Raw genomic sequence first — 19,230 nt, 5'->3', positions numbered from 1 at the left:
CCACCGGGCATTGCATCCCACCTGGAGATCAATAGAGGAGGCACCACAGCTGCCGAGAGATCATGTCCTGCCCAGTGGTTCAACTAAAGGAGGCCCCGTGTTGGCAGGGGATCAGTCCTGCATGCCTGCCAGAGAGAGTATGTGTGTGTGTGTATGTGTGTAAGCATTGTGCCTGAGAGAGAGGAAGGGTATGTGTGTACATGTAAGCATGTGTGCTGAGAGAGAGGAAGCGTGAGCATGTGCTTGAGAAAGAGGAAACGTGTATTTGTGTGCTTGACAGAGAGGGAACCAGTGTGTGTGTCTGTATGTGCTGGAGTGAATGGGAGCCAGCATGTCTGTATGCCTAACAGAAAAGGAGGCAGTGTAGGTGTGTGTGTATGAGAGAGTGGTGGGGTGTGTGTAGGTGTATGAGAGAGTGGTGGGGTGTGTGTAGGTGTATGAGAGGGTGGTGGGGTGTGTGTATATATGAGAGGGTTTTTGTGTGTTGTATGTATGTGTCTATGAGGGAGAGTGCCTGCCCATATGTGTGTGCGAGTGTGAGAGTATCTGTGTATACATGTGAGAGAGGTTAAAGTTTGTGTAGCCGCCTCCAATCTACGATAATCTCAGGAAGACTGGAAATCTAAAGTTCCCAGGTATAGAGAGTAGGAGATTTTTTTTGTATCCTTGTTAGTTTTAATTATTGGATGTGATGTATCTGCTGTTTTGAAATATTTTATTAGTGTTTGATAATGCTTTAAACATTTTTATATGTGTTTTTAATTGGCTGAATTTATCAGCAGATTTGACATTCTTTTTATTGGAATGTTTAATGTTTTGAATTTCTTGATTGTGTTTGCATTGCTTACAGAGTTTGACTTCTTGTGATTTCCAGTTTAGTTTTTGTCTGCATGTTTTAATTTATATTTTATGATCTCTTTATTCTGTATTTTGTGAGAGTTTATCTGTGTTATGCTTGTGTGACTGAGGCTTTAGTTATTCTGCTAGCATGTAGTTTCTGTGTAGGGATTTACAACAACCTGGCTTTAATCTGTTTTCCTAATAGGAGGTGTATTGGTGTTTAGGGCCTGATGTAATATTTGTAGTATGGCTTTTTCAGAAGCTGAGTGCTGACAGTTATGATATGGAAGGCTTATTATATAGGAATTGTAGTTCAGATTATTCCTGGTTTTCTGTGGGCTAAGTCCTCACCCAGTGCACTTTACCATAGGCCTAATACCTTATGGGATCCAGTAAACTGCCTTGATTACTAGGAGAAAGGTAGTTTATTAAGTCTGTTAAACTATTATTATTGAAAATGTGTTTTTTTGCAGTGTATGCCTATATAATATATATGTTGTTGTAAGTGATATTTTTACTTCAGAAGATTGTACTTTGAATGTCTATTTTCCATGACAGTCTGCCTTTTTAGGTTGGGGAAGTTAATACATTTTAAAATGGAAAAGAATACATAAGTTTTAATTATATGGGGAGGGGAGGGAAGGGGGAATGAAAGGCTGTAAGGTTTGTCTAGGGCATCTAATTCCCTTGTATCAGTCCTTAGGGATGTGCAGCAGGGAAGGATTTGTCCGATTCGGTATTCGTATTCGTCGGGACCCAAATCTGTTGCATCTGTTTTTGGGGGATCCCGATTCGTCCATTAGTTACATATGGTATTTGTTTCCCATTAAAGTTGAAAAACCCCCATCCCACCCTTTAAATTTAATTAACTACAACCCCCCACCCTCCTGACCTCCCCAAGACTTGCCAAAAGTCCCTGGTGGTCCAGCGGGGGTCCTGGAGCGATCTCCTGCACTCGGGCCATCGGCTGCCGTATTCAAAATGGCACCGATAGCCTTTGCCCTTACTATGTCACAGGGGCTACCGGTGCCATTGGTCGGCCCCTGACACATGGTAGGAGCAATGGTCGGCCGGCGCCATCTTGTGCTCCTACCATGTGACAGGGGCTGACCAATGGCACCGGTAGGCCCTGTGACATAGTAAGGGCAAAGGCTATCAGCGCCATTTTGAATACCGACAGCCGATGGCCCGAGTGCAGGAGATTGCTCCAGGACCCCCGCTGGACCATCAGGGACTTTTGGCAAGTCTTGGCGCGGGTCAGGAGGATGGGGATTTTATTCATTAATGATATGTTGCATTCGTGGGGGTTTGCCATACATTTCGGGACCCCACAAATGCAATGAATAGGGACCTATATGCTGCGGATTGCGCATTCGTTCAAAACGAATGCACATCCCTATCAGTCCTAAGAGAGAGTGTGTCACACACACAGACTCTACCATTCACCAACCTCTCACACCCCCAGGGGGCAGATCCTGGAGAGGGGTGGGAGGCAGGCAATAGGGAATGGAGAAGTCCTATTTCTAGACCCAAAAGGTGGGGCAGCCAAAGGCCACCCCATTAAACATTTCTCCGGCGCCTCTAGTGTGGATGCCAAAGACTGTGAATAAAAAAATAACAGGCCCAAAAACTGAATGGTTAGAGCAGTGGGCTGCAAACAAGAGAAGCCAGGGTTCAAATCCTATTGCCATTCCTTTGACTTTTAAAATGTTACAATCTTTATTAATTTCAAACAAGAAATTTCCAAAAGACTTTATGCTCAAATTTTTACAACATCACCCCAAGGAATATCCATCTAAAAATCCCAACCCATAATCACACAATAATCACACACCATTCATACCACTTATTCACACACATCCATCATATCAACTCCCAACATTAAAATTTCTCCATTTTTTCAAATGAATTGTTTAAATACAAATGAAAATCCCCTTTACAGTACAGTACTAAGTTTTCAAAATCAATTTGTTCACAAGCAGAAAGAATTCTATTTCACAAAATTTTTTCTCATTCTTAAAACGAAATTCTTTCAATTCGTTCTCTTCTTCTCAACATGTTTCGCCTTTCCACAGGCTTCTTCAGGAGAACTTCAAAGAATTTCCTACTGCTTATGCCTTTCCACAGGCATCTTCAAGAGAGCTTCAAAGAATTTCCTACTGCTTATACATCTTCAACATATTCCCGTATAAGTTTCATCTAGACTACCTTTGACTCGCTCGATGGCGGCGTTTGAACGCTACGGAGGTGGTGGTTTTTGAAAAATTGGTGAGGTAATATGCAAAGGAAGTGTACGCCATTGTACAAGAGTGGGTATTCTGTGAGAATTCACTAAAGAGGCGTTGAAGAGTGAGAGTCGGGGGATATATCTGTATGCACGTCAAGTTTTTTCGGGACGTCTAAATGAAATCTCTACGGGAATATATTGAAGGTGTATAAGCAGTAGGAAATTCTTTGAAGTTCTCTTGAAGACACCTGTGGAAAGGCATAAGCAGTAGGAAATTCTTTGAAATTCTCCTGAAGAATAAACACGGGAGCTCAAGCCTACCACCAGACCGGTTCAGAAGGAGGTTCGTGCTAAACCTGCAAGCCAGACAGTTCCAGCAATACCTGTCGCCAGTGGAGAAGAACCGATGCAACTTGGTCGCAGTCATCTGACTTCAAAAGAGAGAAGACTTCGGAAGAGGCATGGCCTGTGTATGTACTGTGGACAGACTGGTCACGATGTCCCAACATGCCCAATTTGTCCGGGAAACAGATGGGCCTAAGTCCTGCGGGAGGACTGTTCGTAGGCCTTACCATGACCTCTCCTCCGCTCTCTCTCCCAGTCTCCATGATCTGCGGACTGTCTGAACTTCAAACTCTTGCCCTGATGGATTCAGGGGCAGGAGGCAACTTTATACTTTGACGCCTAGTGGAACACTTGAGGATTCTCCTCGCTACTTTGGAAGTTCCACTGCTCTTATCCTCCATCCATGGAGAGCCTTTGCCGGGTGACGTAACCTGGTGTACCGAACTGGTAACCCTTCACACCGGAGCCCTCCATAGAGAATCAATTTCCTTCTTTGTGCTGGAGAAGGCTATGCACCCTATCGTTCTGGGGTTACCCTGGTTGCAGTCGCACCAGCCTCAGTTCAACTGGGCCACCTTGGAACTCTCCCGCTGGGTTCCAGGTTGTCATGGCAAATGCCTTAAGGAGGTATCTCCTGTCTTCTGCATGCCTACGACTCCAGTGATGCCAGGACTGCTGCCTCAATATGCATCATTCAGTGATGTGTTCTCCAAAGAAGCTGCTGACATCTTTCTTCCACACGTACGACTGTGCATAAGGCTGAAACCTAACACTGAACCTCCTAAAGGATGTGTCTATCCTCTCTCTGCCATAGAGAACAAGGCTATGTCCGAGTACATCGAGGAGAATTTACAAAAGGGATTCATTAGACCATCAAATTCTCCAGCTGGAGCAGGTTTCTTCTTCGTGGGGAAGAAGGACGGTACCTTGCGTCCTTGTATCGACTATCGAGGTCTGAATGAGATCACGATTAAAGACCGATATCCCCTGCCTTTAATCTCAGAGCTGTTCGACCGGCTTCAAGGTGCCAAAATATTTTCAAAACTTGACCTGAAGGGGGCCTACAACTTAATTCGCATTTGTTTTACTTACGAGTTTCTTTAAAAATCATTTTCATGAGTGGTGCCTTCATAGTGTAATCCAGCGTCTCTCTCTACCCGATTCACTTTTAAACTACCCTGGGGCAATCACTACTACCCTGTCTAGATCGAGGCTATGAGCACCCTAGGGTGCCTCATGATTGTTTATGTGTGCACCGCTCATGATATCCCTTAAAATATATCTCACGGCAATTTGTGTATATATCCGATGCCGATCACTGTTACTATTTATTTTATTATGTTGTTTTTTGTATTGATTTTTTATGCTAATTTTGTAATTGGATTCTTTGTTTGCCTGTCATTGTTATGATTTTTGTGTTTGTTGATTTGTCAGACCTGACCGGGAACTATTACAGGTGCTGCCATGTTTCTATGCTAAGACTGCTGTACCTGATAGGTAGCTATGGTTTCTCCTATGCTGACTATTGCGTCCTCTATACTAGTGGAAATCTACTATTCTCACTATATTTATTACCTATCATTCCTGTAGTTTTTGTAGTTTTTTTGAAAAAGCCATCCTTTTTGCTGTCATCTCTATGTGTTAGGACTCTAGGATCTAATGGAGTGATCCATTTTTTTCCACTGATTTTCTCCCTTCTTTGTTTGTTGTAATAAACACTGATACATTTCCAGGAAAAATAGAATAAAAACTGAAAATGAAAATCAATAAAGATAGTGTGTGCTTTGGTAGATACGGTATGTTCAATGTGTTGGATATATTTATTTCATGTCACTTACATAGACTTCAGTCCATGATTTAAATCAGAGGCCTAAAAAATGTTATAAAACCATAATTTGGCTCCTGGGCTGGTTAAAGCAAACCTTTTTCAGAACAAAGAAGTTTGAGAACTAGTGATCATGATATGAGGCTCTGAAGGGGTAGACTCAGGAATAACATAGGAAAATATTTTTTCACAGAATGGATGGTGGATGCATGGAATAACCTCCTAATGTAGGTGATAGAGGCAAACCCAATAACAATTAAAGAAAGCACGGGATCATTAATTGCAAAGAAGTGAGGGAAAAGTCAAGAAATCAACTGGGGTCTAACACACTGCAGCAGAAAGTAATTAAGTAAACTAGATTGGTCCTTATCTGCTATCAAATTATAGGTTTCTGTTTTGTAATGGTGAAGAGTGGTAATAAAAGTCACATGCGCGTAAACCCCATCAGTGAAGATCAGAGCCGGATTTAAGGAAAATGTCACCATGGGTGAAAAGCACCCCCCTCAACGGATGCCCCCCCCCCCCCCCCAGTCTTCTCTTCAGCTGCAGTGGGATGGGATATGCTGCAGCTACGTGATTTCAGTCAAGGCCAAGTTGAGCCTGTCTTCAGCTGTGGTTGGATGGAATACACCACAGCCAGGCTGGGTGTGTCTTTGGCCACAGCGGGATGGGACCACGGTGGGATGAGATCCGCTGTGACCATGCTGGGCCTCTCCGCCTCTGTCCCCATGGGGCTCAGGACACCCCTCAGCTCATGGCACCCTGGGTAACCTCCCAGCTCACCCACCCCAAAACCAGCCCTAGTGAAGTTATTAAACAGCATCTCCAAATGTTCGGAAATTTGATGGTTAAAAGTTGGCTACCCTGTACTGAGCCTGTCTTTTTCTGCCCCCTGCACCATACTAACAGTGGACATGGGAGCAGGCAGCAGCTGTTCCAACTTCTCAAACAATTGTACATCTTTAGCTTGTTCTCCACTCTGAAAATAATATGTTCTGAGCTTGGTGGAAGAGCTGCTGGTCCTTTTCCTATACCTCTCATCACAGCCACTGCTCATTCTCATTGCTACATTCTCATTGCCACATTTGTATCTTGATGCCAATGACATGATGGAATTTAAATGGATTACTAGTGGGTAGGGGCTTGTAGTGTTACAATCAATATTCATCTTAGTATGAGCATACACAAACAGCAGACCTGACAGTCGCATTTTCCACAAATGTAGCACAATGAATTGCTGATGTTTGCTGACTATGTACACTACCAGGCAGATTTAAAAGCATTGCTTGTGCAAAAATGGCTCCATACACGCGTATGTGGGCCATGCGTTCTTGATGAGGTACAAGGTTCGGGTTCAAGTGTGGGGCTTACAGGACAATGAACCAGAGGGGTCCTGAACGCGCGCGCGAGAGAGAATTTGATACTCTATATATCTCACATTGTAAGAGGGCACTTTCAACTCGGTGGGTTTTGGGGGGAAGCGGTGTTACATTGATCTGCCTAGGGCACAAGGGTCTGTAGACCTTTGTAACACCACCCCCTCAAAGCCCACCCTGAGTTGAAAGGCTCCTCTTACAGTGGGAGATATATAGTATCATATTCTCTCTCTCTCTCTCTCTTTCCATATGGTCACTTGTGCGAGCATGTTTTTAAAATGTGCGTAAGGCACGGATATTTTAAATGATACGCGTGTACTTGCACACATGATATAAAATTAACTGTATCTCTGCTCGCATGCCAATAGGCGCATGCGTACTCCTTTCAAAATCTACCTGTAAGAACTTAGTGCAAGTGTCAGACACAGAAAAAAATAGTAGTGTCACGGTTCATTGACTGTTTTACACAGAAAATCCCACTCACTCACTGGCCACGCCGCACATTCTGCAAAAGAAAATCAGTATCTCTGTATGCTTCTTAAAGACACTGAGACATGCTGCATGCCTCCTGTAGAAGAGAAATACAGTTTTATCTTCTAATATACAAACTGTAAATCTCTGACTGAGAGATAATAGTTTCCCCTGTTGCTAGCAGCAGCACAACTAGGACACACTCACAGTGACTGTAAGATCACAACTTACTTTTTCCTCTAAATCTAAAACTTATTTTTAAAAATATTTTCTTTAACACTGGAACTTTGAAGTAAGGAGTCTAGAAAGCTCTGCCTTCTCTGTCAGAGATCCAAGAGAAAAACAAGAAAGAACAAAATGGTAATGAATGCTCAGAGTGCTCTTAGTTTCACTTTCAATTAAAAAAAAATAAAGAAATCAAACCATGACTGGTCTTATTCCTTCCTTCTCCCATCAGTAACCTACTCTGCTCTGTCTGCCTTTGCTTCTCCCACAGACTTTTAATGGGACTGAACCAAGTGACCCAAAAAGAATTAAGATTTGTTTGGTGATTAAGTCTACTTGGTTCGGAAATGCTCAACCAAACCGAAAATTGACTTGTCACATTTTTCTATTTGGATGAATCAGAATGCATAATATCCCTACTGTATTATTCTCTGATTCTGGAAACTTCATTCAAGCATCTTCCAGACAAAGGGCCCAGTCACTGTGGCTGATCTTGTCTTTATCAGATTTTATATATTGTTCCCTGGAAGTATTCCAGGGAACAATATGCACAGTAATGGATTGTTCTCCCTGTAGTATTCTCCCTGTAGTTCTCCCTGGAAGTATTCCAGGGAATAATATGTGGTCTAACCTATGGCAAACTAGTAGTGACTTGTGTTACTATGCACAGTAATGGATTGTTCTCCCTGTAGAAAGGAGATCTAGGTCTCCTACTGGAATGCTTAATTTCACTGATTGTGTTTCTGAAAGTTAAGCTTGTCCTGAAACAAAACTAAAGACATGGGTGCATTTCCATATTTAGACAGCAGATGTCCTCATGGGGCAATACCATGTAAAAAAAAAAAAGTTTATTTACTTAATTTCAATATTTAACACAAGCAGAACACTTTTTTAAAACAGATAGCTTGACTGAAAAGAATAATAAGAGAAAAAAAACCCACATAGAAATATTGTTTTTAACATATGTCCTTTGAGTCCACAATATGAAGCAGATTCAAAAAGCAGATTCAAAAAGCCAAAACCAAAACTAAGAAATGGTAAACACCATATAATTACAAAATGTAGCTTTTGGAATAGTCAGATTAGTAGAAGACAGTAGACGGCAGGAAGCGCCTTATAGCTTTTTTAAAGTTTTTTGGCCGGTTTTCTGTATTAATATTTTACTTCCACCCAAGATGTGAGTAGTAAAGAATTCAGAGATTAGGAGGGTCAAGCATTCTAAATAAGTATTTTTAGGCCTAGAATGTCAGGATTGAGAAGTAAGAATATTGTCTACCAAGCTGTTTTTTTTCTGTAAGAGTCACCTAAAAGGATGTCTCTGTAACAAAGTCTTACAGAAGCACCCTGAAATGAAATGCTGTAGCTAGAACTCAGATATGTTTCGTTAGTATAATGAAAATCAACTATGATCCAACATGAAGAAAGCCCTTAGCTCAAGTATGTGCTTCCCATAGGCTGGAAAGGATAAAATCAATAGGGATGTACATTCATTTTTAAATTAAATGAAAAAAAATGCAAAAAAACACCTGTTTAATTTCACTTCATGTAAAAACAAAATGGAAAACCACTCCAAAATTCACTTTCTTTATTGACTTTCAGAATATCAACAAAAAAACCTGACAGCCACTAAAACAAGAAAACTGCCCCCTCCTGGGCCATCCCTATAAGCTCCCCCACTCTCTCAACGATCTCTCTATCCTCTTCCTGGGGTCTAAAAAGTAGAAAGGAACAGGAGCAGTCCCTAGTTACTCCTGCTGCAGTGGATCCCGGCTCCATTTTCGAAAGAGGACCTGACAGTGCAGGAGCAACTGAACATTGTTCCTGGCCCTGTCTACTTTGTAGACCCCAAGAAGAAGATAAGAAATATCTGGGCATTGGAGGACATAGGGAAGATCAGGGGGATATCATTTTACTCTTTTGGTGTTTTGGAGAGGGGTGGAGATAAGTTTGATTTTTAATTTAAGGATTATTTTGGTTCAGTAAACAGAACACACTGAAATAAATATTAAATGAACTGAAATATGAATGAAAAGAAACACCTAAAATAAAAAAAACTAACAAAACAAAGGAAAACAAAAGTATTTTCCCTGTGCATCCCTAGAAATCAACATGATTTAGAACTGGCCCATTGCTGAATGCCTTTCTCCTTTGCTATAATATGCAACCGACAACAAAAACAGAGAACCTCTGGATCCAACCACAGGAAGCATGACTGAAAGCAATAGAAGAAGTTGAGAAGATAAGGCTACAAGAAACAAAGACTCTTCCAACATCAAAAAGAACCATATGCAATCTGGTGATGCTGAAATCACCTCTGCATATGTGTCAGTTGTTGCATAGCAAACTTACAGAAATGTGGTTATCTTGACTGGGCCCAGAAAACTGCATGGTTGATGATTTAAACTCTGCTACTGACCATGTGTGGGTCTATGTTCATAAACTGATTATGATGGACACAAAATGATGATGATCAGATATGCACAAAACATCTTTTCATTGTTAGTGTATTTTATTTGTATTTAATACATCACGAGCTGATTCTTCCATTCAGCTTTAAGGTAAGAGACATTCTTTTAAAAGTATTTGTCAGGATATGACTAGGGAGGTCTTTCATCAAGGGGAAAAGATATGAGAAACACCTGGATCCTGCCTTCCAGACCAATGCTAACTGCTGTATATGGTATATGTTTTCTGATTGCTGCTATTGCAAATGATTGTCACAATAAACTATTTTAAAATATACATCTGTATTTGATATTCATGAACTGACTAGTTATTTGTGTATATTTCTGACTCTCATTTTGTATATAATTGGGGACCTTGTACATAACCCAGGCTCACTTAACCTTATGCCCATCCACTCTTCTGAATTCAGTATTACCCAGGATTCTTGCCAAAGCTAGTTGCTATTTGGGAGGAAGAAGGGGAAATTATACTAATTTAAAAAGTTTACTTTTGGCTGGCTGGCACTGAATACAAACTTCCCCACAGGATGCATAAGGGTTTATAAGGAAGAATGTAAAGAACAATGCCTGAGAGGAAAAGAAATTCTCTTGGAATACATCAAGATTTGAATCACAAGGAAAGGAACCATGTAAAAAAGATGTCTCATTTTGAGTACGTATATTATTATAGTTTTGCACTGCATATCCTTGGAGAGCATTTTATCCTTGCTGAAATTTGGAGTCAGCAAGATTGAGGAGCACCTTTGCAGTTATCTGAATTTTGCTTGTGCTCAATAGTTATTTAATTAATAGTCCTTTTCTACATTCCCAGCTACATTCACAGAGTGGAGGAGTAGCCTAGTGGTGAGAGCAGCAAGCTGAGAACCAGGAAAGCCAGAGTATTTAAATCCCAGTGACACTCTGTGTCACATGGAGAATGCCGCTTCACTCTCCATTGCCTCGATTATAAATTTAGGGGGTCATTTATTAAACCAATGGGCATGAGGCTTATTAAGCTTTGGTACTGCATGGGAATACAGTGGTTGTACTGCCCCTGCAGATACCACAAAATGGTAGCCCTGGGGCTGTGTGGGCCACCATGCTTAAAAGGCCCTGACTAACCCTCAAAAAGTGGCAAAGACCTTCACCTCATGATCACTTTAGTGTTATTGGAGGAGGAATAACAGGTGGTATTTTAAGTACCACATGCTATCACTGCATTAAGTCATTTACTGTGCAGTAAATGCTGTTTACTGGATGGTAAACACCTACTGTGACTTAGTAAATGACCCCCTTAGATTATAAGCCCTCTAGGGACAGGGAAATATCTACAGTACCCGAATGTAACTCGCCTCCAGCTACCAATGAAAAGGCATGAGCTAAATCCAAGGTAAATAAATTAAATAAAATAAACATCTACAGAGCAACATAGCTAATGCAAGTCAAACTGTGCAAACAAATCCCTTATTAACATTTCTAGAGGAATCTCAGCCTTGGTGACCTACTTATGCTTGAAAAAAATCACAAAGGATCAAATCAATCCACTTTCTGACATCTATTCTTAAAAAGCCTGATTTTTCAAAGACTTCTCCATAAACACACAATGGAAGAAAATCAGGCCCATGGTGTTTATAATTATTAGGTCACCTCTAACAGCAATTGGTTTTCTGGTGTTAAACAGCTCCACATGTAGTGATAGCTTTGTTACATTTTATTTTGTAAGTGGGTTTTCACTGTAAATATGCAGAAGCTTGTATCATATCCTCAGAAATTATGTTCTAGTTAGCTTACAGAGGAATATACTTAGATATTACTGTTTTAAATACTGTGATAATTAAAGGCAAATGTATCATGAAAGATTGTTGTGTAATGCAAGTAACAGTAGGAAGAAACAAGATTGCAATGGTGTACTCCATTGAGGTCACAAAGGGGCTTGAAGGTTCTCCCCTATTTTGTGTCTAAGGGAAAAAATGCAATTTTAAAAGGAGTTATACGTGTAAATGTAACATAATATTGTAGCAATTTTCAAAAGCCATTTACGCGTGTAAAGTGCATTTACATGTGCATATCCTATGGACAATTCAATGGCATATGTTGCAGCAATTTTAAAAAGCCCACTTCCATGAGTAAAATGCATTTATATGTGTAAAAACCCAATTTTAAGTGTGTAAATGCTTTTGAAAATCAGTCCCATGGTAAATAGCTCCCACTGTTTCCAAAGATGCTCTTTACATTGTTTGTGCATGTACGAGAGGGGATATGCACTGTGTGATTTTGCAGAGAATTTGCACTGGCCTCAGTGTGTGTGTGTCTGCTTAGTTCTTAACCTATTCATCCTCTACCCTTCTCCCTCTGCCTAATCATCAGTTCTTTCTCCTCTCCTCTGCTCGCTCCCCCTCCCTCACTGAACCCCCACACCAAGCCTCAATCATCCCCTCCATCAGTCCTTCCCCTGGCAACGTCTCTCTCTGCCTCAGTCATCTCCCCCTCCCAGCCTCAGTCTCCCTCCCTCATCAGCTCCCTGCCTTCCTCCTTCTGAGCAAAATGGATGGAGAACTGAGTCTCAGCTTGCATGCATAGCAGGAGGCGCTTCATTGACAGGAAAGTCACATGCAGAAGTTGAATAATGACATGGATGGACATGGTCAGGCACATAAGGCATTACACAAGCTGAACGTAATTTTAAGAAGTTATTTACCCAGGTAATAAATACCTAGCTGATAATTGCCCACACTTTATCCAGCTAAAAGCACATGTGGCGTTCCACAGACCATGTACTTTTTATTTGCATTAGAAATAGGAATTCCCAGGGCTGCATTTGCTAAAGATTGGTTGGGGGTGAGGGGGACATGGAGGGGGGAAGATTGCATTTTCTAATCCATACACATTATTAACAACGGGAAAGGTGTCCGCAGAAAAAGCAGGTGGAAATGTATCCATAGACTTAACCCTGCGTGGGCTGTTTTCAAATTCCCCTCATAACTTATTAGAGCAATGCCTGGACGCATAACTTTCAGGAGCACAACTCATGTTTTGAGCACATAGAAATATGTACTAGGCTGTGCACACATTTGTTTGTGTGTTTTTAAATGCCCGATGCATTTCCATACCATTAGCTTTAGCTTACTACATCAGGTATGAATTCACTTCTCAGCTTGTGAGTGAAGAAAAAGGGTGCGGAAAATCAGCAAACATCTTCTTATATCGGGACTCCTAATTGTAAGTCCCCTCTGGGGATGGGAAAATACCTGCTACATCTGAATGTAACTCACTTTGAGCTACCAATGAAAAGACATGAGCTAAATAGTCATAGATAAAATAAACAAATACATTTAAGCAGTAAGTACCTTTGGCGGACTCTCAGATCCTGGATATTCCCTCTGGTCCAGCTTTTTCCATCGCTGCATGAGCCTAGTTACCATCGGTGTACTGAAGTCTACTAACTGGAATCCTGTGACATTGGCTCCTCCGTGCATGAATCTCTCAAGAGAAATATCCTTGAATCCCTGCAAAACCAGGTTCACACAATGTTTTATCTTGTTCTCATTCAAGGATCATATGTTGAAGTCCCTAAGCAAATCAAACATCGACTGACTGAAGTAAATTTTAAAGGTTGATTTTCATAGTTTTACGTGGGGATTGTGTAGATAAAATTGTCATACACGTATATGTAGCCTGTGTGCATGTAAATGAATTTTTCAGAAGGGAAGAAGTATGTGTTTACTGTCACTTGCATGCAAAAAAGTATCAAGTGAGCATTTCAGGGAGAGGATTCCCAAGTACACACATGTATGCATTTTATAAAGAGAGCACACGTGTACATCATAAAAAAAATTGCACATGCGTTTGCACCTGCAAATCAAATCAGACTTTTCGTTTGTCAGCAGTTGTTCGGTGGTGGGATCTGGAGCAAGTGGTGGTGGGTATGAGTGAATAGGTGAAGGTTTTGATGAACTGGTGCATGGAAGTCTATGCAGAAGTAAATATTTCCGTACCTTCCTCTGCACATAACCTGAGGGTCATTATACATGCATGTTACAATTATTTAACGAGAGCCCAATTTTAGACATAGAATTTTGGGCTGAAGTCCTTGTGCACAAAGGGGGTAATTTTCAAAAGGAGTTACATGCGTAAATGTAGCTACTATTGTAGTAATTTTCAAAAGCCATTTACTCAAGTAAAGTGCACTTATGTGAGTAAATCCTATAGACAAGTCAATGGCATATATTGTAGCAATTTTCAAAAACCCACTTGCTCAAGTAAAGTGAATTTACTCCAGTAAACCTGGTTTTTACTCGAGTAAATGCTTTTTAAAATCAGGCCCAAAGTGCACATGGACTTCAGCCATAATTTTCAAAATGGACTTACACACAAAAGTCCACTTTGCGAATTAATGGGTATGCGTGATCCCTTGTGCGGCATACACACGCACATTTATGCCTGCATGGGAGCAGATACAAATATTTCTAAGTATATTTATACACATCCTTTCAATTTTAGAAAGTACCCATGTAAATGGTTTCCCTGCCCTAAATCTGCCTCAGGAACACTTTTTCCAAGTTCATGTAAAATTCTTGCGTGAAATTGTTTTTCCATTTACTTTTTCAATGTACAACCATGGGTTCATTTTCAAAAGGCCTACATACATATGTAAAATGGTGTTTTATGTGTGTATATGCTTTTGAAATTTCAGTACAAAATATATGTGCACACTTTTAGAAAATAGGTGTATAAACTTTGCAGATCCCTGCATTAAAAATAATCAGGTGAATTTTCAAAGAGTTACACATCTAAATGTAACATACTAAAGTGCACTTGCACATGTAAAGCCCAGTGTTAGGCATGTAAATGCTTTTGAAAATCAGGCCCTATGTGCATGTGCTGCAAGGTTCATACATGCTTTCCGGGTGGTGATACGTGGTATTTTATGTATACCGTTTATAAAATATGGGAAGAACTTTAGGGTCACCTACTTATGCGTGTGTGTGTTGAGTTATGACCGCTATTGAAAAATATCATCCATATGTGAAGTGCCATGGACTAAGAAGTAAAACTTAGAAGAAATTGGTCTACTCAGTCTGCCGGCTTGTACTTGCCTACTGTGCTGTCACAGATCTTACTTGATCTGTGATGTTCACCCTCTTTGCATCTATCCTATGGGTGCCTGAAATCTGCCAATATTTGGCTCCTACAGTCTCCAAATGCAAGGACGTCAATACATTCTGGCTGAATTTTGTGTTGTCACCTGATTCTGGCTGATTTTTTTTGGGTGGGTCCTTTCCTGATATTTTTCAAACCCAGTCCACTACATTCTGGACATTGTGGTCCTATTTATAATAGGAAAACTTAGGCAGTGGAATGGAGAGTGAAAGAATGAGGGACAGCTCAGTTGTTCAAGGATGATTTGACTGTGGTGGCAAAACTACAGCTTCTATTATTTACGGTCTCTCATATGGCTGAATACTTCAAACATAAAGAAATTAACACTGCAGATTATTTCCTGCAAATTGTTACTTAATTACTGCCAATGAATACTTAGCTACCACACATGTCAGATAACATATTTATAAAGTCACAATGCACAGGAAAATATAATTTATGTGAATTTAATAGAATTAACTATTACTTTTCCTTTACAAGTCATTTCAGAAAAAGAGGTAGGGGGCAAATTATTTTCAACTAACTAATGGTTACTCACAATTTAATAAGGATTTTAGTGCACCAAAAAATAAGCAAACAAATGAGAGTAAAAATATGTGTCCATGTATATCACATTTTAATGAAGGCATTAGCTATTACTAATGCAGAGAGCTGCATAGGCTTAACTCAATTTTTTGAATGCTGGAATTTAATTCTTGGGTTAGAGATGGAGTAGAGTTAGTCTATGATGCTGTGCTGCTGTGTGATTGTGAACCTGGAATTTCTGGATCTGGTTTGCTGTACTCAGATTTTGTGCACACAACTTTTATGAGCACAATTTGGGGCAGATTTTAAAAGCCTACGCGCACCGGGCCTATTTTCGAAAGGCCCTGCAGCACGAGTAAAGCCCTGAGATGCGCATAAGTCCCGGAGCTTGAAAAAATGGGCGGTCCAGGGGTGGGGCGTAGGCAGAGTGGGGTAGTCCGGGGGTGGGGGCATGGCCAGAGGCCTCTTTTTGGCTGCTGGGCCTGGGGATCACGCGCTGGCAGGCGTAACCTCTGGGATAAAGGTACGGGGGTATTGTTTTTTCAAGCTGGGGGCCAGGACAGGTAGGGGAAGGGAGGGGGGGGGGCAAAGGAAAGTTCCCTCCGAGGTCACTCCCATTTCGGAGCAGCCTTGGAGGGAACGGGAAAAGCCATCAGGGCTCCCCTAGGGCTCGGCGCACGCAAGGTGCACTACTGTGCACCTCCTTGCTTGCGCTGACTCCGGATTTTATAACATGTGCGCACAAATGCAGGCCATGTGCGTAGGTCTTAAAATCTGCCCCTTTATGTTCATAACCCTTGTTTCGTGCACACAACATTTAGGTATACAACTCATATTTTGTGCACATAGTAACATCTACTAGCTTCAGGTCGAGCAAACGTTTATGTGCACATTTTTGTCTTAGTGCTCTTTTTCAATTCCTGATGCTTTTGCCTGCTTTGGCTTACTGGATCGGGAATAAACACTTCTCTCAGCGCGTGAGTAAAGAAAATGCGCAATGAAATCCAATGCACATTTTTACTCATGCCTTATTACATTGAACCCACTGTTTCATGTTTTTAATAGAATCAAACAATAAGGGGTAGAAATTAAAAGCCCTGCACAAGTAAATCCTGCCGGATTTATGCGCTCAGGGCAATTACGTGCCGGCGCGCCTATTTTGCATAGGCCGCCGGCACGCGCAAAGCCCCGGGACGCGCGTAAGTCCTGGGGCTTTGCTTGGGGGGCGTGCCGGGGAGGCCTCGAAGGGAACGGAGAGGCCTCGAAGGGAATGGAGGCAGGCTGCGTGGCTCGGCGAGTGCAGGCTGTCGATTTTGTGCAGCCTCGCGCACGCCGACCCCGGATTTTAAAAGATACGCGCGGCTACGCGCGTATCTTTTAAAATCTGCGTACTTTTTAAAAATCTGCCCCTAAATGAATAAAGTTACCTGATGGTTAATCATATTCAAAGCACAACAATATATTCTCCCCAAAACGTTTAGGAAATTGCATTGGGTGCTATAGGAAGACCCTTACTTTTTAAAGATGTTATGTAGACAAAGAATAGGAAAAACCCTTTGTTAAAGAAACTCAGAAGTTCCTCAAGCACTGGAAAAATAGGGCCAGATTTTAAAAGCCCTACGTGCGCCGGGCCTATTTAAGAAAGGCCCGGTGATGCATGTAAAGCCCTGGGACGAGTGTAAGTCTGGGGGCTTGCAAAAAGGGGTGGTCCAGGGGTGGGGCGGGGCGGGCTAGGCCCGGGTGGGGTGGGGCGGGCCAGAGGCCTCTGACACAGCGGCCATTGCTACTGTGTTGGAGGATCGCATGCCGGCAGGTGCAGAAGGTACAATAAGACTTTGGGAGGGTAGGGCTGGGGGGGGGGGGAAGTTAGGGGAAGGGGTGGGAAGCTTAGGTTAGGGGGAATGGAAATTTTCTCACAGGCTACTTCGATTTCGGAGCGGCCTGGGAGGGAACGGGGGAAGGCAGCGCAGCTCGGCGCCACCCACTTGCATGCACCAACCCCCCATTTTATAACATGCGCGTGCCTGCGCGCGCATGTTATAAAAATTGGGCGTGCATGTGTGCGCGCCGGGTAGCACGCGCACACCTTTTAAAATCTACCCCATAGCCTAGTGGGGAAAATCAGTCACATTAAACAATTTTTACTTCATTTTTTCATTAGATGTACTATTTGGGTATGCTGATCTATTTATTTTTGTAACCCTTTGTTTGATTGTTTGCTATTTCCCCTAGGGCCATAAAAGTCTTTGTTTCTCTGGCTGCTATTTCTCTCACCTCTCCTGTTCCCAAAGTGTGGCTTCTTTCTGTGGGGGTGAAGGCAATCCTTCTTGGCCCAGGTGGTGGTGTGAGGTTCCCTTCTGTGAGTGTTACAAGGTCTATCTCTTTGGGGCTGATTCAATAAGATGCTTTTGAAAATGGGTGCTTGTATTTGAGTGCCCATTTTCCTAATGTGCACACAGCCATATCCCCTGGGGCTGCATAAAAAAGAATGTGCTAGGGGAGAATTGTGTGTCCCCAGCACTCAAATGCATTGGGCGCCCACAATGGCAATGGGTGCTCAATACGAGAGTCCACTTTTATCCCGCTTCTGGCCAATTTTACGGAGGTTGCTGAAGATGCCCATAGCTAATTACCCCTTGCTATGGGCATCTAAATTGTGTGTCCAATCTTTAAATCAAGCCAATGTACATTTATTTTTCATCACCATGAGCAGTAAATTTAAGTGTCACAATGATACTAAGTAGGAGAAACTGCAAAGGACAGTATTTTTTAATTTCTCATGAGCCCTTGACTCACGGATTGACTTTACACCACCTCCAGGGCTGGATTAAATATGCTGTGTTAAAAAGTGAGCATTGGGCACCCAGTGATTTTGTGCATCGAGGGGGTAATAGCTGATAGCCTCATCTACATGGAATTTACATGTGATGGGTGCTATCGGCTATGCATTTTTTTGGCGCATGTTTTGGTCACACTAATCTCCTTATTGCATTGGATGCTAGTCTGGTGTATCCAAAACGTGCATCCAACTGCGTGTAAACCTGTGTGCTAGGCTGGGCTTACTTTATTGCATCAGCCCCTTTATGTGCTGTGATTTGGTGCCGCTGGGACCAATAGGTAGGACACTGCATTGGATGTTCACAACAAATTTTACTGATTCTTCAAAAAGAAGAAGTGGAAAAAAAAATGGTCTACATGATCATCATATTACCTATGTGAAAGGCATTAAAAAGTTCAATAAAGTCCGATGGCTGCTAGATGTATATTAGGGTTTATACATCTAGCAGCCATCAGACGTTACATGGGTAAATAGCTTTTGAAAATTGCTACAATAGTAGTTACATTTACATGTGTAAATCCCTTTGAAAGTTACCCCCTTAGGGTGGAGATCTTGTTGAGCATCTCCTGATCTTCTTCCTTCTTCTCAAACTTCAAATATATGTGTGACTTCTCTGAAGGAAAAATCTGGGGCACACCGGAAACCAGCAATACTAGCTCAGCTTCCCTGCTAATAGCCGTGGATCAAAATTCTCCTCACAACAAAAAGGGGGAAACCTTCTGCAGTTCAAAAATCTCTTTCTCTGGCTGGGGTGATGCTGTCACTGATATTGCCTCTTCTCTGACCTAGAAGGAAGGCTCACAGGTCTCCAGTTTCTGTCCTTCAGATCCGGGTAACTGGCCTTCACAAAAAGGACCAAGGTTTTATTCCAGTCAACCCTCAATATAGCCAAACCTTAAAACAGCCTCTCAAAAATGAGACAGACCCTTACAGGCAGGGAGTGCACTGCTAGG

At 41.8% G+C, this 19,230-nt stretch overlaps 1 protein-coding gene across 4 annotated transcripts in view; it reads right to left on the bottom strand.

Annotated features, from left to right (window-relative positions):
* GRIA4 (glutamate ionotropic receptor AMPA type subunit 4) overlaps positions 1 to 19,230 on the bottom strand; it is a 690,840-nt gene that overhangs the window by 216,868 nt on the left and 454,742 nt on the right. For all 4 annotated transcript variants that reach the window (XM_029602429.1, XM_029602431.1, XM_029602428.1 and 1 more), the window contains one exon: positions 13,101 to 13,259. In XM_029602429.1, the coding sequence (XP_029458289.1) occupies positions 13,101 to 13,259 (159 nt within the window). The remainder of the gene's footprint in view (positions 1 to 13,100; positions 13,260 to 19,230) is intronic.

The sequence above is a fragment of the Rhinatrema bivittatum genome, chromosome 5 (genome assembly GCF_901001135.1).
Source record: "Rhinatrema bivittatum chromosome 5, aRhiBiv1.1, whole genome shotgun sequence".
Taxonomy (NCBI): Eukaryota; Metazoa; Chordata; class Amphibia; order Gymnophiona; family Rhinatrematidae; genus Rhinatrema; species Rhinatrema bivittatum.
This window is presented reverse-complemented; position numbering and strand designations above follow the sequence as displayed.